The sequence below is a fragment of the Podarcis filfolensis genome (genome assembly GCF_964270895.1).
Source record: "Podarcis filfolensis genome assembly, chromosome: Z".
In the NCBI taxonomy this organism is placed as follows: Eukaryota; Metazoa; Chordata; class Lepidosauria; order Squamata; family Lacertidae; genus Podarcis; species Podarcis filfolensis.
Window position 1 is genome coordinate 8,283,986 of NC_139617.1, and position 22,263 is coordinate 8,306,248.

General features: G+C 42.9%; 1 protein-coding gene and 1 long non-coding RNA gene across 18 annotated transcripts in view; one reads left to right on the forward strand and one right to left on the reverse strand.

Annotated features, from left to right (window-relative positions):
* The window catches only part of LOC310754106 (uncharacterized protein), a gene marked incomplete at its 5' end in the record, with an annotated part of 138,910 nt that overhangs the window by 7,208 nt on the left and 109,439 nt on the right, over nt 1–22,263 (forward strand). For 3 of the 17 annotated variants that reach the window (XM_083595656.1, XM_083595657.1, XM_083595652.1), the window contains 2 exons: nt 295–366; nt 15,890–15,979. In XM_083595656.1, the coding sequence (XP_083451782.1) occupies nt 336–366; nt 15,890–15,979 (121 nt within the window). Of the gene's footprint in view, nt 1–86; nt 4,195–5,036; nt 5,695–15,889; nt 15,980–22,263 lie in introns of those variants that run through there. The other 14 variants (XM_083595658.1, XM_083595651.1, XM_083595655.1 and 11 more) reach the window with 10 other exon arrangements.
* Nucleotides 9,557–22,263, reverse strand: part of LOC310754123 — a 33,792-nt gene continuing 21,085 nt past the window's right edge. The window contains exon 3 of the long non-coding RNA XR_014543628.1: nt 9,557–10,932. This is a non-coding gene — a long non-coding RNA (uncharacterized lncRNA). The remainder of the gene's footprint in view (nt 10,933–22,263) is intronic.

A 22,263-nucleotide genomic window follows, 5' to 3' on the forward strand; every position in this document is an offset into this window, starting at 1 on the left:
GCCAGTTTTTAAAAAACTGCATTTATGTTTCACAGGGTGGGAAAGAAGGGCTTTGCACCTTTATACAACATGCATGTGTGCTTTTGCCTCACTATCCCCACTACTGACTCCCTGTTGCTACTCAGCTTCCAAAAAAAAAAAAAAAAAGTGTCCCTGGATTCATTGAAAAAAATCTGGTAACCATAATGTAAAAGGAAAAGTGAGCTGACTTTCCTTGAGTAACTTTCATTTGATTAGTTAATTATTTTGTTATTGCAATTGACCAAACTGTTGTGTACCATGTGTCCAAAGCAGGACTGGCCCAAGAGATTTTGTCACCTGAGGGAAACCACAAAATGGCGTCTTCCTGCTGCCAGCCAAGAAGGGGTAAGTGAAGATCTACATTGGGGGCAAGGGGGGGACAAAGATCTACATTGGGGGCAAGGGTGGAGGAGACCAGCAGTGCCTCCTAGTCACCAAGAGACCACTGTAGATGTGGCATGGGGGACCAGATCCAGCCTCCAAGGAGCGCGAAACAGCTGCTGCTGGCACCATGGCAGCAGCAGTGGGCAGTACATTCATTAAAGGCCCCTGTGAATCCTGCCGCCTGAGGCAGTTGCCTCACCTTGTCAGCCCTGATTGAAAATAAGACCCTCTGCATTATGCCAGGGCTTAAATGTTAAATCTGTTCTTCTTCAGGGTCCACAGCAATCTTTACAATAGCCATGTAAGACAAGTCAATATGAAGTTCTAGTAGTTACAGAAACTATCTGTTTATTTTGTGGATTTGAATGCACATAGATTTGTGATATAGTCAGTATCTGCGTATCTTAAATGTTACCTGATTCTATCTACATATGATGTGTTAAAAAGGAAGAAATTGAGTTTTTGCTTACATAATTTGCTATGACAATGCCTATTTAATATTTATCAAGTCTCAACTCTGATATGAATAGGATCATAGAACCATAGAATTGTAGAATTGGAAGGAACCCAAAGGTCATCTAGTCTAACCCCCTGCAATGCAGGAATGGAAGATATGTTTTTGTTGAATCTACTCAGTACTTGATTTTTTCCTGATTAAATATCCAGGAAGATACGCCAAGATATCAAAAGTCAAAACCGTCAAGTTATTCAGAACTATACTATTGCATAAGTCTGATTTTATAAGTAGTCTTGGTATGCTGTTGTGTCTGAAGCTGGAAAATGCATTTTCATTTACAGAAGGCAACAAAATAATCCTTTAACAATCACTGCTTATTTGTAACTGTAATTCATAGTGTAATTTTGAGACTGTTCATCAGTAGTATAAGGCAGAAAGTTTTAAGATTAGGGATGCGGTTAGGAATGTTGTGTCTCAGTAAAAGTTCCTGGGTAAAACAGCTGTATTAGGTAAAGGGAAATGGAGTGAGCGAGTGACAGACTTTTTTGTGTGTTCACATCTTCCAAAGGTTTCTTTGAAGCCAGTAGTATTTAATTTAACTAAAGGAAAGAAGAATTCTGTCTCTCTTGCCTTGCCTAAGTTGGCAAAAGCCCTGGCTCACACTATTAGAGATGCAGCGGGGAATTCAGGTGAGAGCAGGAAAAGCTATTTGTCTTTTAAAAATTAAATTAATTTGGATTTTGTTTTTTATTTCAACAGTACAGGACAACAGAGGTAGGCAAAGTGGTGCCCTCCAGGTGCTGTGGACTACAATTCTCATAAACCTGAGCCACAACATTTGGAGGGTACCATGATGCCCATTTGTAGCATTGGGGTTCAAACTGCTGAGAGAAAGGGCTTCTTTGGGGTAACACTGCAGGTTGCTTTTAAAGATATATACCTCAGATATTCATAATTGTCCTTCGGCTTTTGGAAAGATGCGGGAAAGTCATAAGATTTTGCAAATTCGCTGATTGAGAAATAACTGTAGCCTTCAGCACCACTTTTTCTTTTATCCTTGGCTTCATGCTGAGGTAATCTGCGCAGGAAGAAGAACTCATTACCATGAGTTCTCCTTCCTCTACTCATTATTATGTCTTCTTCCAGAAGCAACTGAGAATGTCCTCTGTAGCTGCTAGCTGAAAATATTTTTTAAAGATATGGTAGGCTAAAGATTAAGTCCTCTGTATCCACAGTCAGAGATGGTGACCTCAAAAGTACTGATCATGTCTTCTCATTACTGCTTTAAAAAAAAAAGACTTTTAGATACCTGCTGTGAATGGAATGTTCATTCTGCATTTTAAATTATTTTACCCTTGCAAGGCAAGGGTACTAACTGAGAGTTAGTATTTCCATGCTCCCTGTAAATTGTACCTTTCTTTTTTCAAGTGAAGCCCATTGCAATTTGATGTTCCCCACCGTTGGCTTCAGTACTTCATGGAATCATAGAACTGTAGAGTTGGAAGTGACCATGAGAGTCATCTAGTCCAACACCCCTGCAATGCAGGAATCTTTTCTCCAGTGTGAGGCTTGAACCCACGGTCCTGAGATTAAGAATCTCATGCTATCCCTCAGTGTCTTGAATCAACATATTCTGATTCAGACTCCAGAATTTGTAGTTGATGAAGAGAGAACGTTTCATTTCTAACTGGAAACTAGCTGCACAAAGGCAGTGGATAATTAGGGAGGATAACAGTCCAGAGATAGCCAGAGATTAATGCTACAAATTTCACCTCAGTGCATGCTGAAAAAAACTACAGGCAGTTCATGTTGACTTCTGAATACACTGAATACTTGCAGGTCTGTTTCCCTAATTGTTAGGACTAAACCTGCCTATTCATTGCCCTACAGTCTTCTGTGGAAAGTCAGGAAGTCCTTAAAGAATATTCTAGAGTCCATAATCCAAGAACATGAGCTTTGAATTTGGATAGCTTTGAGGTTTTTTAATCTGTTTCATTCTGGTGTAAGGGAGATTTGTCTGGCGTCTTCATTATATATCTTGAGGTGCCTCTTTAACCTGGCGTTGGCTGATTAACATTCTACAGCCTTTTAAATGTTTTTGCGGTGCGTGTGTCATTGTGTTGTTTTTGTTTTAACTATTTATTTATGCTTTTACTTTATATTTTTATCTTGTGAAGTGCCTTGAGATCTTGTGATGAAGGGTAGTACCGTATTTTTCACTCTATAGGACACACTTTTTCCCCTCCAAAAATTAAGGGGAAATGTGTGTTCGTCCTATGGAGCGAATACAGGCTCCTTGGCTTCAGCGATAGCAACGCGAAGCCTCCGAAGCGCAGAGGGAGCGCTCCCTGTCCCACCAGGAGATGCTGGGGACTGAACCTGATGCCTTCTGCATGCTAAGCAGTTGTTCTACCACTGAGCTATGGCCCTAGCTCACAATATTGCTGTCAGGATAAAATGGAGAAGGTGGAGGCTGAAGTGTGTATGCTCAGTGGAGGAAAGGTGGGATAGAAGCATAAGAAGGAATAAAGTGTGTAAACTAGCCTATAAGTGAATAAACTACAGTATATTTTTAACTTACTTTCCTAATAATTTGTATATAAATTATAAAAGTGGTATATAAATTTTGTTAAAAAAAGAGGAAATGTTCAGACTTTCAAACAGTATGTTATGCCTGAGCCTTCATTGCTGAAACTCCCAACAGCATTTTCATGCTCACAAACACCTGATGAAGGAACCATTGTGACATAACCCATTCAAGCAGAGTGAAGGGGCAACAGGCTGTCAACAGTGGCAGTAGTTGGGGGCTCCCATCTACTCAAAAGCCACAGAAAGTCTTTTCATACTGCCTGAGGAATTAATCCCTTATTTAACATTCATAATTGCTGGATCGATTTAACAGGACTGGAGCTAACATTTGCTTGGATTTAGCACCATTGATAGGGAACTGCCTGCTGCATCCTCCGCTTTGAAGTCACCCTGGTCTTTGGGCCTCCAGCACCTTCTTCAGCATGTCCAACCCATCTAAGAGGCGTATGATACTGGTGTTCCACTGGGTTAGGAAGAAGCCCCTGACAGAGAAGCCGTGCTCTACCATCTCGGCCAGACCTTCTGCCTCTACACCGGCTTGCAACACTCCTCACATTTCACCCTACTTCACGAGGAGCAAGACACAACCCGCTCCGTTCAGGAGGTCCAGCAGGCGCAAGGTGCTGCGATTGCCGAATCTCACCGACCCCAAGTTTTTAAGATCTGTCATTGGCACCGTTGGCTGGAAGAGAGCCTGCAGGCGTGGCAAGCAAAAGAAGACTCCAGCGGGAACAGGAAAAGGGGTGAGGGCTAGGCTAGAGGCAAGAAGGCTCCAAAGCTATTTGTGGGGTGGGATTGCTTTGGAAGATGCCTTCTCACAATCTCTACCCTTGAACCACGTAAGGACATAAGAAGTGCCTGCTGGATTGGCCTGTCTAGTCCAGCATCCTGTTCTCACAGTGGCCAACCAGAGGCCTGTGGAAACAAGAGCATTCTGTATTCCCTTCCTGCATCTTCCAGCAACTACTATTCACAAAGGTTACTGCCACTGACTGTGGAGGTAGAGCATAGCCATCGTGCTTAGTGGCCATTGATAGCCTTTCCTGCATAAAACCATCCAAGTTGGTGGCCGTCACAGCTTTCTGTGGGATTGAGCTTCCAGAGGGGTAGCTGAGCATGCCTGCTGCAGGAAAAACAGGCATTAAAAGCACATTTCTCCCAAAGAATCCTGGGAATTGCAGTTTGTAAAGGGTGCTACAACAGTTCCCAGGATTCTTACAGGGGAGAAGCGATAATGCTTTTAATGTATGGTGTGTACACAGCCTCAAATTAGCTCCATCAGCTCTGTAATACTAGAGCAAAGATAATGCATATTGTTGTTGTTGTACTTTTATAAATATTATAAAACCCATTCCTGCAAGCCATGTAATCTGGAATAAACCCAGTCACCCCTCCCATCATTAATTGTTTCTACTAGGTGGGGAGGGGTGTTGGATCTGCTTCCCTGCCTTGAAGAAAGGCGCAGGTCAGATGTGTGCCCAGACCTGGCCACACTTCGCAAGAGAGGTGTGTTGGTTCAAGGTGGCCACGCTGCCTGCAACTTGCACTCCTTCCTGACGTGTCTTCCCCAAACCCCTTCTTCCAGAGGCTGTGTTGAAGTTTTCCATCACGTGGAACACAAACTGGCGGAACTACCTCGAGGCTCAGGCAGTGGTGGAAACCTTCCTCAAGCATGAGACGCCAGAGAGCCTCTTGCAATACGAAGGGATCCAAGCAGCTGTGGAGTCTCTCCTACCATACACGGCACTTCCAGAGGCTGGGCCAGTTACTGCAGGCCTCCATGTTCCTTGATTTTATGTGACAAAATGTGAAGTTGCCTGACGCCGCCAAGTGGGACGAGGAGATGGACACGTGATGAGCTTTATTTATTTATTTATTTATTTATTTATTATTAATGTTATTGAGTACAAATTAGAAAAAAATACAAATATACAAAAAAAAGGAAAACACATGTAACCAATAAAAAATTAGAAAACATTTTACCTCTTCTGATATTTACAATTATTTACACCTCTACAAAACAATATTCACAATAAAGACAAGAAATGAAAGGTAAAATATAAAAGAAAAGAACAAGAAGAAGAAGAAGTTAAAGAAAGGAAGATAAAGAATAAGATCAAGAATGAGAATTTTAAAAGTAGATAAGTATTCACTATACAAAGCCATTTCCAATCTATATTTATATTCAGTTATGTATTTTCATCATATCCTTATCTGTCTTAATTAAAATATTTTTAAAAGACTTCCACCGTTTGCCTCACGCGTTTTTGATAGTCCATTTGTCAAAACTTCTGTTCTTCATATTTTTCCTTTGGGCTGCGCTCCGAAGGCTTCAGGGATCTTTGAGGCTGGCGGTGGGGCAAAGCAGCGCTTCCCCCCACTGCCAGCCCCACAAGCTTGGGGGGCAGCGGGAAGGTGGCGCACAGCCTTTGCGCTGCTCCCTGACCTGGTCTTTGAGGCTGGCAGTGGGGAAAGCAGCGCTTCCCCCCACCGCCAGCCCCACAAGCTTGGGGGGCAGCAGGAAGGCGGCGCGCAGCCTTTGCGCTGCTCCCTGACCTGGTCTTTGAGGCTGACGGTCTTAGAGCAGCACTCCCCCTCCCCTGCCAGTCCCAAAGAGCAGGTGAAAAGGAACCCCAGGCCTCCGGAGCCCAGCGGGAACTCCCGCCGTGCTCCTGAGGCTTCGGGTTGCCTTCACTGAAGCCTGGAGAGCGAGAGGGGTCAGTGCGCAGCGACCCCTCTCGCTCTCCAGGCTTCCAAGGAACTCCTGCTGCGCTCTGGAGGCTTCGGGTGAATGCACCTTGAATGCACAAGAAAAATTTTCTCCCCCTCTCTGCACAGCACCCCTTCAGCGAAGCGGCAGGAGAAATGGAAGGGGCTCCGTTTCTTATGCCGCTTCGCTGAAGGGGCGCTGAGCAGAGAGGGGGATAATTTTTTTCCCTTGTTCTCCCCCTCTAAAACAAGGTGCGTCCTATGGTTGGGTGCGTCCTATAGAGCGAAAAATACGGTATATAAATCTAATAAAATAAGATACTGAGAGAGACTGAAGGAACTGAAGGAGGGATGGAAAGAGTAATGGTCTGGTTGTGTGTTTGGCAATGCTGGCACTATTGGAGGAGAACAAAGAGTGAAGATGAGATACTGTAGCTGTAACGAATGGGATTTAAGAATGGGGATTTCTGGGAAGAGAGCGGCACGAAGCTTGCTGTGTTAGCTTTGATAATTAACATAAAACTTCCATGTTCACAGGCAGTGTACCTCTGAATACATGATTTTGGGGACAAATAACAGGGGAGGGCTGCCTGTTTGTGTTCTTCCTGGTTCTTCCTGGTTGTGTTCTGGTAGAACACAGTGCTGCGTAGGATAGTTCTTTTTTTAATTTAGTGCAGCAATCCTGACTATGTGAAGGCCTTGTTTATGGATCTGGCCTTGTTTGTCTCAAACTCTTGGCATTTGTTTCTTCCTTTTATGATGGAGATACTTACTAAGCAAGCAATGAAATCTTTCCCCTTTTGGTGTCTAGCTAGAGGCAGCACAGCATTAGTTGTTTGTTTGCTTGTTTAATTTGTATACCATCCTTTATCTGATGATCTCATGGTGGTTCACAGCATAAAAATACTAGATAAAAACACAAAATACATAATAAAGGCAAGAACAAAAACAAAACAAAAACCCCTCCCACAAAAACATTTAAAAGGATGCAGGATGTTAATCAGCCAAAGGCCTAGTTGCAGAGGAATGTTTTTGCCTCGCACCTAAAGGTGGATAATGAAGATGCTGGGTGAGCATCCCTGGGGTAAAGGTAAAGGGACCCCTGACCGTTAGGTCCAGTCCTGACTGACTCTGGGGTTGAGGCGCTCATCTCACTTTATTGGCCGAGGGAGCCGGCGTACAGCTTCCGGGTCATGTGGCCAGCATGACTAAGCCATTTCTGGCGAACCAGAGCAGCGCACAGAAACACCGTTTACCTTCCCGCCGGAGCGGTACCTATTTATCTACTTGTACTGCGTGCTTTCGAACTGCCACAAATAGGAGACATGCAGAAAATGCCTGTGCTCATGATGCCACCCTCTTGACCTCTCAAGGAGGAGGTACACGAAGAAGGGCATCAGATGATGATTTCAGAGTCCAAGTAGGTTCACAGGTATTTCACCTCTACCAGCAAGAAAATAATGCAGAAGAGAACATCCACCAGACTCTGAAGCAAACAAACGAATAAAGAAAAGCCCTCATGCCATGCAGGCTGGAAGTGGCACAGAATCCTGGAAAAGAACTGTTACAAAAGTTAGACACCACACCCACCCAATCTCTGCCAAACATGGCAAGATTCCAGGGGGTTCCAGGCTATGTGTTCCAGAGAGAATCAAGACGCAGCACAGACCATCGTACTTTTAGAAATATGGTTTAATTGACACATATTTACACCTTTAGTACAGATGTAAGTACAGAGGGAGTACAGATCTTACAACCTGGTCACCTTAAGTGGGGCTCCCCCACACATCCCGCAGTGAAGCACAAGCCCAAAGGATCTCTTCAACTCTGCCTTCAGCCAGCCAGCCAGCCAAGATCGCTCTGGCCTTTTTCATCTAGTCTAAGCCTCCTGCCAAAGGCCCTAAACTCTTCCTGTGAAATCATGCCTAGTTACCCTGGCAACCTTCGAAATCTCCAGTGTCTGTTCACACCTCAAGGTGAGGGGGAAGGACAGTTCTTTTGCATAGCCAATGGCCCTCAGAGGCCCTGTATTGTTTCTTCATTGCCTTAGCTTGGCCAAGTCATTTTGCATAGGATAGCCCAGGAACTCCTCAGCAGGTTGTACTCCCTTCATATCCCAAATAATCAGAATCATACCATTTATTAATTTTTAGGGATTAGGGGGTCCCTGCCCCCGAAACCTATAACAGCACTGTGGAATATCCTGAACAAGGACACATTCTGCTCAAATATACAGCTTGGACAAGGGACCCAGAGAACTTTGGCATCATTGACTGAAGCTGAAGCGATGGGCAAAGAAATATACTGCATATCAGAACTGGCTATTCTAGAGCAGCTCCTGGCTGCTTGTCTTGGAAACACAGCTGGGTCAGTAAATGTAGTTACCTGGGTATAAGGTTTCATACGAAGTCAGTGTGGAGACAAAGATGTAGGAAGAGCACATGAGACAGTTTCACCCATATGATCCCTAGAGATTGAGGATGTGAAATATCCCATTTGACCCTAAAAATTCCCACCAGATGGTTGCTCTCTTCAGGCCATTCATTCCACTAGAAAACTTGTGAGTAGTCTGTGCAGATAATTTTTGTACCTTCTCTGGGTAATTTGCCTGGGTAGTCTGAAAATCCTAATAAATTAACAATCCAAATCAATAAAGATGACCTTTAAAAGGATTGGGGATGTTGCGCCTTTTCATATATTGATTTGAAGGAGAATGCTTGGTTAATGCTGATGCAACCATATTAAACAGTGTTTTATGCCTTCCTGGCATTCCCCTAGGTGGCCCCAGAACCCACGTAACAGAATCTCAGGCTTCTAAGTGATTAAAAACATGTTCTCATCACTTCCTTTCCTCTTGCTTTGAACTGTCAGGCAACCTTTCTCATCTTGTCTTATGAAACAATAGTTTTTAAGAAATCTCAACCTAGTTGAGGATGGTAATGCAGTTTCTCTTCCTGAAAGCAGTAAGCATAAATGCAATCATTCTGCTCCTAGTCCTTATGACAAAATATGTATCAATTTCCTGGAGAAAATTGAAAGAAATGTAGCAGCTACCTGTTACATAGCTTTAAGTATTACACATGGTTGTTTTTGTGTGTGTCTGTATGTGTGTGTTACAGATAGGTAGCCGTGTTGGTCTGCCATAGTCAAAACAAAAAAATTTTTTTCCTGCCAGTAGCACCTTAAAGACCAACTAAGTTAGTTCTTGGTATGAGCTTTCGTGTGCATACCAAGAACTAACTTAGTTGGTCTTTAAGGTGCTACTGGCAGGAAAAAATTTTTTTTGTTTTGTATGTGTGTGTGTAAACAATAGAACAGCAGCAGCAGAAAAAGCGTGGGGTGGGGTGGCAGAGACTCATTGGCAGTACAGTGGTACCTTGGGTTGCAGACGCTTCAGGTTACAGACGCTTCAGGTTACAGACTCCACTAACCCAGAAATAGTACCTCGGGTTAAGAACTTTGCTTCAGGATGAGAACAGAAATCGTGCAGCGGCGGTGCGGCAGCAGCGGGAAGCCCCATTAGCTAAAGTGGTGCTTGAGGTTAAGAACGGACGTCCAGCATGAATTAAGTTCTTAACCCGAGGTACCACTGTACTGATCTTTACAGCTTTCCCGGTCTGAATGGATTAGTTAAATTGCATGGAAAATTATTAGTGTCACTATTGAGTCGCTATAAAATAAGAGGAGCACAGTATTGTGAGTAAATTCAGAGGCAGAGAAAATGCCACAGTATTTGTATCCCCAAAGGGTGGCACAGAAGTTTCCTAGGGACTGGGGCAGGAATTCTTTTATCTGCAGTAGCTATCACACTTCAGTGATTCCTAAGGGAAACTCTTGCTCCAAATGCACAACCATACCCCTGTGTTTTGAAGAAACCTGTCATTTTAAATAACAGCAGATGTTTTGTGTATGGATAGAGGGGCTACATTACAATAGCATCAATCTTTTATGGCTGGGGTTTGTATTGGCTGAAGGGCTTGTACAGAAAAGGCCACATAACACTGCTGCTGTGGAAGGGCTGCTCACTTAAGTTAAGATGTGCATGCATATAACAGATGAGAGCCTTTCAGGAAGCAAATGAAATCTATGAAGTAGATTAAGTGTGTTGTTTGTGTTCCTTGTGTGGGGTTCGCTTATATCGTCTCTGCTCTTAAGTTTGTCAAAGAGAGAGAATTCTGGCAACATGTTGACAGTATGTCACATGTCTAAGTGAGAGGAAATGGTGAGTTGCTTTCCCCATGCTTCATTCCCCTCTCAACACACATCCTTGTTCTACATATGTAAATGATTACACAGATTTACACAAGGAACATGTGTTGGCACCTTAAGGTTGGAGGGAGAGCTTTGGAAAATAGATTCTTACTATCTCATAGCAGAGTTAGCACAAAGGCGATTGTTCCATGCATAAAGTTGGTTATATTTACATCCATCCTCATCCACTTTTAAACAAACCATTCCTCATGAAAATACTTAGGCTAGACTAAATCACAGACACTTAGCTTTTCAAATAAGTGGATGTTTTACTCACAGAGTTTTCAGAAGTTACAACAAACAAATCTCCATCTATTGGTAGTAAAACAAAGAAGAAGAAAAAGCTACAAGTGACTTTAAAAAGGAAAGAACTTTGTCTCCTTATGAAAAAGGCTTGTGCAGTCTTTGGGTTAACAAAGATGCAGGCTATAAAATCTCCTTTTTGAGAGAGTCAGTTCACTTGCAAGGAACCATGGCTGTTGTGAAGATGCAGTAGAACCATGTGCATCATCCTGAATTACCTGGAGGAATAGTAGGATAAATATGCTGTAATGATACCTATAAAATACCTGCAGCTGGAGGGTATGGCCAGTTAAGATGGTAACTTCAAGTTATCATTCAATAAGCTTGCTGCTGCTGCATTCATGTGATAGTAAAACTCTGTTCACCAGAGCAGAACTGTGATAGTGATTTTGCACAAGCAAAGTATCATATATATTTTTTACAACTATCCTGGGGGTATTATCCATGATCTTAACGATGTCTGCGGAGGCCTTGTGGATGTGAAGGGCTAGATCCAATGTATTTGTATGCTGCTTGCATACACTTTAGTGCAAACAAAATTCATTGATGCAAACAGTGGAAACTTGGTTTGCTCTACCAATTGTGGGCATCCCAATGGCCAAATTGGCCTTGTGGTACAAACCTATGTTGAAATAGTTGAAGAGGGTTCTTTGCTGAGAGGTTGCCACTCTTACCCATATCGTTTGATAACAGAATTATTTCACTTTGGTTTTAATAATGCATTTCCTTTTATAATTTTATTCTTTTTCAAGTTTTGTTGCCTGTAATTACCAGCTTCTACAAGCAGATAGTAATCTCTGCAATTTCAAGAACAAAGGAATAAGAAACAGTTGCTTTGTCGTGCTGTATCTTCGTTTGCATTCTTCCCCACATCTAGTCTCTAATTCTGCAATACTACCACTTGCAGCCAGATTTGAAGCACAGCAAGCAATTGCTTCCTTAATTACCTTTCTAATCATGCTATATACAGGATGGTATCGCCATTTTTTAGAATGAAATTCTACCTAGGAAATATAATTTTCTCTCTGCTACTAATGCAGACAATTTTCCTGCTCTTTTTCATATGTCAAAATTGCTCTGTTTGAAATCCAAGCAAGAGTTTTCCCTTATCTAGCGAACGATGAGTGATCTTGAGCCCAGAAATCAACACAAGCATCACTATCCCTCTTTCCTTCAGTTTTACCTGTTGATTTGATTATGTATTTGTCTGGATTCAGACTCCTCTGCATGGGACATGTTAGCTCTCTCTATAGAGAATAAAGTTTGGGGATGTTTTCTAACCTTTGTGTATCTGGCATTAGTAATTTTGGCTCACAAATGAGCAAGAATCACAGCAGCTTACATTTTTCAAGTGAAGCGTTTCACACAAGTTTGCCTTACTGTTTTATAGAAGCTAGATTTTGGGTAGCCTGCAAGATAAAACAGTAAAATGTACACAATAGCTGGAAGGAACATAAATACGAAGTCATTGCTCTCACCCTTGTAGAATTCAAAGGCAAACTGAAGCAGAGGGCCTTCTCAGTAGTGGCACCTGCCCTGTGGAATGCCCTCCCATCAGATGTCAAAGAGACAAACAATTACGCAACCTCCTGTAGACATCTGAAGGCAGCCCTGTATTGGGAAGCTTTTAAAGTCTGATGTGTTGTTGCTTTCTTTATATATTCCGTTGGAAGCCACCCAGTAGCAATTACTACTACTACTAAGTTTCTCCTCTACCAGCAATATATTGTTACTAGCCCCCCCCCCAATCCCTGCCGTGCACGGGATTCCGGTGATCTTGGCCCTGAACCAGGGTCTGTGCTCCTTTGGAGAATTGAAAATGCAGTGGAGGCTGTCATAGCTTTAAGAAATACAGTTTATTCACATATTTACAGCTAAGGTTGGAGGGAGGGAGTCCAGATCTTACAGCATGGTCATCTCAAGAGGGCCTTGTTCCACACAGCAGTGCAGCACTTGTGTCCAAGGCCTTTTCCCAAGCCTGCCTTCAGCCAGCCTGCCCAAGGTGGATCTCTCCTTTTGTTCTCTCTTCTTCCCAGCTCACCTTGTTAAAGACATTCCCTTCCTGTTACCTCACACCCAGTTGCCCTGGGAACCTTCCAAACCCCCAATCTCTGTTGTGGGAGTGGGGAGGATAGTTCTCTTGCATTGCCAATGGCACTCAGTGGCCCTGTGTGGTTTCTTCATTGCCCTAGCTTGGCCAGGTTGTTTTCCTTGGCCAGGGTAGCCCAGGAATTCCTCTGTTTCTCTCTTCACATCCCAAATAATCAAAATCCACCATTCAGTGCTATTTTTCTAGGAAAGAGGTGCCAGAACTCACCATGAATGCCTCCTTCATTCTCTTAGAATGGCAAAGGTGCCCATCTGACAGGTGCCAGAGCTGAGTTCCTGCAGGTTCCAGCTGAAAAAAAGCCCTGCCACCACCATTTATTCATTTCTAGGGTTTAGGGGGGTCCCTCCCCAACTTATAATGCCATATAGAGTAAGGCCTCAGCTAGGAAACTACCACCCAAAGTATTTTGTGTGTTTTAGCTGGAAGTTAAACTAAGTGAGCTATTAAAAGTAAAACAGTGAAATAAATTGAGCTTGACAACCAAACCCCAAAATATGCCTGAGGCCACAACAACAATATCTTTTATTATTGCTCTCTTATTTCTTCTCTCCTGTCAGTTTCCTCTCCATTTTGCTAGAGTGCATTTCTGACGGTTGATGTGTTAATGAATCTTTGCAAAATGTTATGATGGAATAGGGAACTCAATTACTACTAGCAAAAGTGCTGGTAACCATCATCTGCATTGTGCCTAGTGCTATTTCTTACTGATACTGGCCCTCTGCTTACCTACTCTGGCATTCACTGGAGCAGTAAAGCAGTACAAAATGCTCTGAGGTTTCCACTTACCTGTCCACTCATCTGCTTCCAGAGCAAAGGTATTTAAAATACAGTATGTTTGTCATTGCTCTCTTTTTAATTTCTCGCAAACTATTGAGCTCTGGTTTTAGTTATATTTTTGCTAAGGTGGATATTTGTTCTGCAAAAATCCAGTCCCTAATAACTAAATGCAATTACTATGAATATTTACTTGGTGTGTGTTTCTGTGCTTGTGTGTAGGCTATTATAGGTCAAAACAAAAAAAAAATTCCTTCCAGTAGCACCTTAAAGACCAACTAAGTTAGTTCTTGGTATGAGCTTTCGTGTGCATGCACACTTCTTCAGATACACTGAAACAGAAGTTGCCAGATCCTTCTATAACTTCTGTTTCAGTGTATCTGAAGAAGTGTGCATGCACACGAAAGCTCATACCAAGAACTAACTTAGTTGGTCTTTAAGGTGCTACTGGAAGGAATTTTTTTTTTTTGTTTTGACTATGGCAGACCAACACGGCTACCTATCTGTAACTGGAGCTATTATAGGTGATAGTGAAATTTCTTATCCTCTTACTCGCCTTGGCTCGTAGTGTACAGATACGATGACATCCATGTAACGTTTCATTTCCATAGTTCACCACTAGACCAGTGGTTCCCAATTGGTGTTCCACAGACCCCAGGCCATCTGTGTTTAACCCACCCAGGGGGTCCATGGCACTATTTGCATAACAAAAACTACCATAAAGGTATCAAAATTTTCAAAAGTAGTACTTGGCTAATTGGGAACCACTGCACTAGACCATCACATATGTCTGGAGTAAGTGCTGAGTTGCTTATAATCACTTATTTTCATTTCACAGTATTTGTGTTAAAACCATAGAAACGAATTACTACACACAAGTCCAGTTCTAATAGTATTCCAAAACCTTGCTGATGCCACCCTTTTCAGGAGTGGTTCTTAAAGACTGGCACATTTCACACATTATGGTCCCAGTTGAAGTGCACAAACTTCACTTATCAGCTAGCCTAATAGCAGAGAATTAAGCACCAAATTTCTATTAGCAGTAGTTGTTGAATCAACATGTGATGTGACATTGACTTGTGATTCCAAAGTTGCTTCGCCTAAAAGAAAGGTGGTGGGTGAGAGGGAAACTGGATTTTATCCCATTATTATGTGCTCTACAATAATGTCGGCTGGTTTAATAGAGTTGCTGACTGAAATCACTAGAGAAGCAGGCTGCAGCTGCTGACCTCTGCTCTCACTAGAAGCTATAACTATAGCAGCATGGAAATATTGCAGTGTTGTGATTAAGGGGTAATCTACAAAAAAAGAAGAAGTCATCTTGGACATTTCTACATGTCAATAGTGAAGAGTCACTTGCAAATGTGTGATGTTCTTTTGTATCTTGGTAGGCCTAAGTTTCCTGTCATCCTCAAATGTTTCCCTAGAACAGTCTGTTTGTTTTCACCTTTTCGACAAATAGGAATATATACACATACACTTCCTGGATTTTCACACTGGTATTGCCTTCTAAGTTAAAACAAGATCGCCCCAAGCATTTGTTTTGTTCCTGTCCTTTCAGACAAGCTGCATTTGTTCTGTGCGGATGTTGAAATTAGATGTTGCTATGCCTTCTAGCTTTAAGATCCAAATGATTTAAGTTTTATCCAGTAAGCAGAATTGCCAGCATTCTGCCTGATTTTTAATGCTTGGACCAGCCGCTAGTATGAAAAGAGTGCTGAGGTGTTGATGGGTAGAAGGGGAAAATGATGTGAAATAAGTCTGAGTGAGTAGTACTGTTCCACTGATGGATGGGGAACAGGAAATATTATTTAGGGAGTACATGAATAGCACACATGCAGTAAATAGCATAATAATATTACATGGCATATATATAAAAGGTACAATCAAACCTTCATGGTTAAGTATCAGCTGAGAAGTTGTCTCCCAGTCTTCCTCCTGTGCAAGTTTTGGGGAAGAAGACTTTCCCCCTTTCTTGATAATAAAAGAACCCTGGGCCATCCAGCCACACTGAATGAAGGTTCAGGAGAGACAAAAGAAACAGCACCCTCACACAGTGTGTAGTTAAACAATTTCATTTGCTATCACAAAATGTAGTGATGGCAACCAATTCAGATGACTTTAAAAGGGGATTAGACAGTTTGATGGATTATAAGGCTATCAGAGGTTACTAGTCATGATGACTATATGCACAGTAATGCACAGGCTTCGAGAAAGTAGTATTATATGTTTATGAGGTGTCTGGACCCCCCTTCTAATTCCTGGACCCCTTTTTAATTCCTGAATGCCAGGCACTGGATTTAGCAAATGCAGACCAAAGCATTTTTTTCGAGTTTGGGAAATCACCTGGGAGAAGGGCCATCAAGCAGAAGAAAAAGAAGGTAATGTTGATTAACAAAGCAAATGAGTGTTAGCGCTCCTTCAACTGAGAGATAGTAAGCAGAGTTGAGTTTAGGATTGCAATAGTAGTAATGTGAGCCCAGAGAGAAAAAGTGGCAACCTGTTAGATGCAGCAAGCTGAGCAAATGGACAGTTGGTATATATTTGTAAATGAACCATGTATCATAAAGGCACCACAGTCTCCACTGTGTCTCATTTCCAAAGGAAACACGAACCCTGAGTATGTGCCTGGACCCTTGGAATCTCATGCTGCTCAGAGATTGGTGTGACGTGAAACAGTATTTACCCCATAGTCAAAAGCAGTAATGCATCTGAATTCCAGTTGCTGGAAACCTTAGGAGGAGAGAGTGTTCTTGTGCTTGGATTCTGCTTGTGGATTTTCTGCATGCATCTGGCTGGCTGCTGTGAGAACAGGATGCTGGACTAGCTGGGCCACTTGTCTGATCCAGCAGGCTCTCCTTATGTTCTTAAGTCTGGATTCAACTGTTTGAGCTGTGGTCACTTTAAACACAACAACACATTACATCAGCTGGTAAAAACAACTTCCTTTGGTAGCATGGCTAGGCATTTTTTTTAAAAAACAAAACACTGCTGCACCATTAATTAGCTCTTGGTCCTTGGATCATGGTGTGTGTTGCTTTAAGTCAACAAGTCTTGCTCATTGTGCATGTAGTATGGACAGAACAGTGCTAAAAATACATTGTATGTTGTCATAGTGATGGGCTCCAATAGAAGCCGGCTACTTAAAACTTGCTAAATAATATCCTTGTGTCAGAATGACTGAAATTACTCCTGATTTCAAGTTTTCACTTAATGCAAAATAAAGTGCTTGCTGGCATGGTGCCTCTACCTTTGATCTTTACAAATGACCTGCAGTGAATTGTTGAGCATGTGAAACTGAACACAGTGAGATGTATTAAAGAGAGGGTGAATGTATGTGACACTGCTTTGAAAAACCTTTAGAGCATTAACAGAATTTATGTTTTGATGGGAATTTATCCAAGGCACAGCATGGTATGTAGAGTTTGTATTGATAGACATGTGTGTAATAAAGAGCTGCTCCTGAAACATGGCAGGAAAATTGCTGCTTTCACAGTGAGTAAAAGGGAAACTCCATGAATGGTATGCTGATGCTACATTCCCTTCTCTTCCAGTTCCATTTCAAAGTGGCAATGAATAAAGGGTAGAAGAATAGTTTATTCAGTTAACAGCCCTTTATGCATCTTTAAAAAAATAAAGAACAGAATTGGACGGGTCCCTGAGGGTCATCTAGTCCAACCCCCTGCAATGCGGGCACCTCAACATGTAGTCCTCCATCCAATCTGGAAACCATCCCAGACTCTGCTTAGCTTTGTAACTGTGCTAGCAAGTGTAATGCTACACCACTGTTGCATCAAAGACTAATTATTACCCCTATTTGTGTTTAAATATTTAAGCATAGTCAAGGCTTGTTTTAGTTAACACTTTTGTTTCCAGATGCTAACAGCTGTTATATGCTATTTGAAAGTGCCTAAAACTTTCATTCTAAAAGTTTCTTGCCTGGTTTGTTGGTAAACTTATTGAGACAAGGTCTTCACTTCTATTTTTTCCCATTTTAGTCTTTTTTAAAAAAGTGATAGTTTGTGCAGGCAAATCAAACATGTAGCCAAAACTCCAGAAAGTTACATTTATTGAAATGTAGTTAACCTGCTTCCAATGTGTAACTCTGCCTCAAACAGTTAAGCATGTGCTTTAAGAATGAATGTGTACATTCTTGGATAATTTGCTTGATCAATATTTTTTTATATATCATTAGTAACAATTTAATAAACCTGTTTGTGACTGCAGCATTTAGAGAGGCTGATGCATTTTAGGCCTCTATCACACCCACTGAGTTTCTATAACTTTTAAACCCAAGGCCAGGCTACTGAGGCACTTTTCAGACCATTGCTGTTTTGCGGGTGGGATTCAATCACATAAACTCACACTACACAATTAAAGTGGATTTGGTGCATTTCTGCAACAAATATGAAAAACCAAGTTTTTGTTTTATGGAAAGTGAAGGGTAAATGCTTTCCCCCAAAATAAATCAGAGCAAATGCTTTACTAAGCAACTTGACTTACTTGCAAGGGTTAACAGCGTTATTGTGACATCAGGGCACTTCAGCTATTGAAAACAAGCATGCAGGGTTATCAGGAACAATGCTCAGCAACATGCACATCTTGACATATACTTGAATCCTTAGGTAGGGACCAAAAATATGTGGGCATTATGTCCAATAAAAATCTAATTAACTTTAGTTTGAGAAGGCAAGGTCAAATGTGCTTGAGAAAGCCATATATGATTGAGGTAGCAGTTGGTCAGCGGGCAATAACAAACCACTTCAGTTTTCAGTACATTGCTATATATTGTGCACCAAGGATGAGCCAAGGATGCTTTGCAGATAGATTCTATTTTTGCAATACTTGAGGAATATTTAGAAATCTTATTAATTCTTTGCTGTTGTTGTAGTTTAGTCGTTTAGTCGTGTCCGACTCTTTGTGACCCCATGGACCAGAGCACGCCAGGCACTCCTGTCTTCCACTGCCTCCCGCAGTTTGGTCAAACTCATGTTCGTAGCTTCGAGAACACTGTCCAACCATCTCGTCCTCTGTCGTCCCCTTCTCCTTGTGCCCTCAATCTTTCACAACATCAGGGTCTTTTCCAGGGAGTCTTCTCTTCTCATGAGGTGGCCAAAGTATTGGAGTCTCAGCTTCAGGATATGTCCTTCCAGTGAGCACTCAGGGCTGATTTCCTGAAGAATGGATACGTTTGATCTTCTTGCAGTCCATGGGACTCTCAAGAGTCTCCTCCAGCACCATAATTCAAAAGCATCAATTCTTTGGCGATCAGCCTTCTTTATGGTCCAGCTCTCACTTCCATACATCACTACTGGGAAAACCATGGCTTTAACTATACAGACCTTTGTTGGCAAGGTGATGTCTCTGCTTTTTAAGATACTGTCTAGGCTTGCCATCACCTTTCTCCCAAGCAGCAGGCGTCTTTTAATTTCTTGACTACTGTCACCATCTGCGATGATCATGGAGCCCAAGAAAGTAAAATCTCTCACTGCCTCCATTTCTTCCCCTTCTATTTGCCAGGAGGTGATGGGACCAGTGGCCATGATCTTCGTTTTTTTGATGTTGAGCTTCAGACCATATTTTGCGCTCTCCTCTTTCACCCTCATTAAAAGGTTCTTTAATTCCTCCTCACTTTCTGCCATCAAGGTTGTGTCAGCTGCATATCTGAGGTTGTTGATATTTCTTCCAGCAATCTTAATTCCGGCTAGGGATTCATCCAGCCCAGCCTTTCGCATGATGAATTCTGCATATAAGTTAAATAAGCAGGGAGACAATATACAGCCTTGCCGTACTCCTTTCCCAATTTTGAACCAATCAGTTGTTCCATATCCAGTTCTAACTATAGCTTCTTGTCCCACATAGAGATTTCTCAGGAGACAGATGAGGTGATCAGGCACTCCCATTTCTTTAAGAACTTGCCATAGTTTGCTGTGGTCTACACAGTCAAAGGCTTTTGCATAGTCAATGAAGCAGAAGTAGATGTCTTTCTGGAACTCTCTAGCTTTCTCCATAATCCAGCGCATGTTTGCAACTTGGTCTCTGGTTCCTCTGCCCCTTCTAAATCCAGCTTGCACTTCTGGGAGTTTTCAGTCCACATACTGCTTAAGCCTGCCTTGTAGAATTTTAAGCATAACCTTGCTAGCATGTGAAATGAGTGCAATTGTGCGGTAGTTGGAGCATTCTTTGGCACTGCCCTTCTTTGGGATTGGGATGTAGACTGATCTTCTCCAATCCTCTGGCCACTGCTGAGTTTTCCAAACTTGCTGGCATATTGAGTGTAGCACCTTAACAGCATCATCGTTTAAAATTTTAAATAGTTCAGCTGGAATATCATCACTTCCACTGGCCTTGTTATTAGCAGTGCTTTCTAAGGCCCATTTGACTTCACTCTCCAGGATGTCTGGCTCAAGATCAGCAACCACACTACCTGGGGTGTACGAGCCATCCATTTCTTTCTAGTATAGTTCCTCTGTGTATTCTTGCCACCTCTTCTTGGTGTCTTCTGCTTCTGTTAGGTCCTTTCCACTTTTGTCTTTTATTATGGTAATCTTTGTATGAAATGTTCCTTTCATATCTCCAATTTTCTTGAACAGATCTCTGGTTTTTCCCATTCTGTTGTTTTCCTCTATTTCTTTGCATTGCTCATTTAAGAAGGCCTTCTTGTCTCTCCTTGCTATTTTTTGGAAACCTGAATTCAATTTCCTGTATCTTTCACTATCTCCCTCGCATTTTGCTTGCCTTCTGTCCTCCGCTATTTGTAAGGCCTCGTTGGACAGCCACTTTGCTTTCTTGCATTTCCTTTTCGTTGGGATGGTTTTAGTTGCTGCCTCCTGTATAATGTTACGAGCCTCCATCCATAGTTCTTCAGGCACTCTATCCACCAAATCTAAATCCTTAAACCTGTTCCTCACTTCCACTGTGTATTCATAAGGGATTTGACTTAGATTGTATCTTACCGGCCCAGTGGTTTTTCCTACTTTCTTCAGTTTAAGCTTGAATTTTGCTATAAGAAGCTGATGATCTGAGCCACAGTCAGCTCCAGGTCTTGTTTTTGCTGACTGTATAGAGCTTCTCCATCTTTGGCTGCAGAGAATATACCGTATTTTTCGTCCCATAGGACGCTCCATCCCATAGGACGCACCTAGTTTTTTGGGGGGGAAATAAAGGAAAAAGTTTTTTCCTTTATTTCCCCCCCAAAAAGCAGGTCGGAGAAACCGAACCAGGTCGAGGAACAGCGGGATGGCGGCGCTGCGCCTCCCTGCTGTCCCCTGAGCTTGTGGGGCTGGCCAATGTCTGCCCAGCGCGAGGGGTGCTCTGATTCAGGGCGCCCCGCCCGCTGGGCGGCAGGCTGCTATCCACAGCGTGGGGAGCCCTGCGGGGAACTCCTGCAGGGCTCCCCACACTGCGGATGCCTGTCCGACGCGCGGGGCGCTCTGCTTCGGGGCGCCCCGCCCGCCGGGCGGCAGGCTGCTATCCGCAGCGTGGGGAGCCCTGCGGGGAACTCCTGCAGGGCTCCCCACGCTGCGGATTTCTGTCCGGCGCGCTCTGCTTCAGGGTGTCCCGCGCACCCGGCGGCAGGCTGCTATCCGCAGCTTAGACATCCCTGCGGGACCTCCCACAGGGCTGCCTAGGCTGCGGATGTATTCCCGAAGCGCCGGGCACTCTGCTTTCAGGGCGCCCGACGCTCCGGGAAGCAGGCTGCTATCCGCAGCCTAGACATCCCTGCGGGACCTCCTTCAGGGCTTCCTAGGCTGCGGATGTCTTCCTGAAGCCTGGAGAGTGAGAGGTGTCGGTGCGCACCGACCCCTCTTGCTCTCCAAGCTTCAGCGAAAGCCTGCCTTCGCCCCATAGGACGCACCCAGATTTCCCCTTCATTTTTGGAGGGGAAAAAGTGCATCCTATAGGGCGAAAAATACGGTAATCAATCTGATTTCGATGCTGCCCATCTGGTGATGTCCATGTGTAGAGTCGTCTCTTGTGTTGTTGGAAAAGAGTGTTTGTGATGACCAGCTTGGTCTCTTGGCAGAACTCTATTAGCCTTTGTCCTGCTTCGTTTTGAACTCCAAGGCCAAACTTGCCAGTTGTTCCTTTTATCTCTTGACTCCCTACTTTAGCATTCCAATCCCCTATAATGAGAACATCCTTCTTTGGTGTCATTTCTATAAGGTGTTGTAAGTCTTCATAGAATTGGTCAATTTCAGTTTCTTCAGCACCAGTGGTTGGTGCATAAACTTGGATTACTGTGATGTCAAAAGGTCTGCCTTGGATTCGTATCGAGATCATTCTATCATTTTTTAGATTGCTTCCCAGTAGCTTTCGCCACTTTTTTGTTGACTATGAGGGCCACTTCATTTCTTTTACGGGTTTCTTGCCCACAGTAGTAGATATGATGGTAATCCGAACTGAATTCGCCCATTCCTGTCCATTTTAGTTCACTGATGCCCAGGATGTCAATATTTATTCTTGCCATCTCATTTTTGACCACATCCAACTTACCAAGGTTCATGGTTCTTACAATCCAGGTTCCTATGCAATATTTTTCTTTACAGCATTGGACTTTCCTTTCACTTCCAGGCATATCCGCAACTGAGCGTCCTTTCGGCTTTGGCCCAGCCGCTTCATCAGCTCTGAATCTACTTGTACTTGTCCTCCGCTCTTCCTCAGT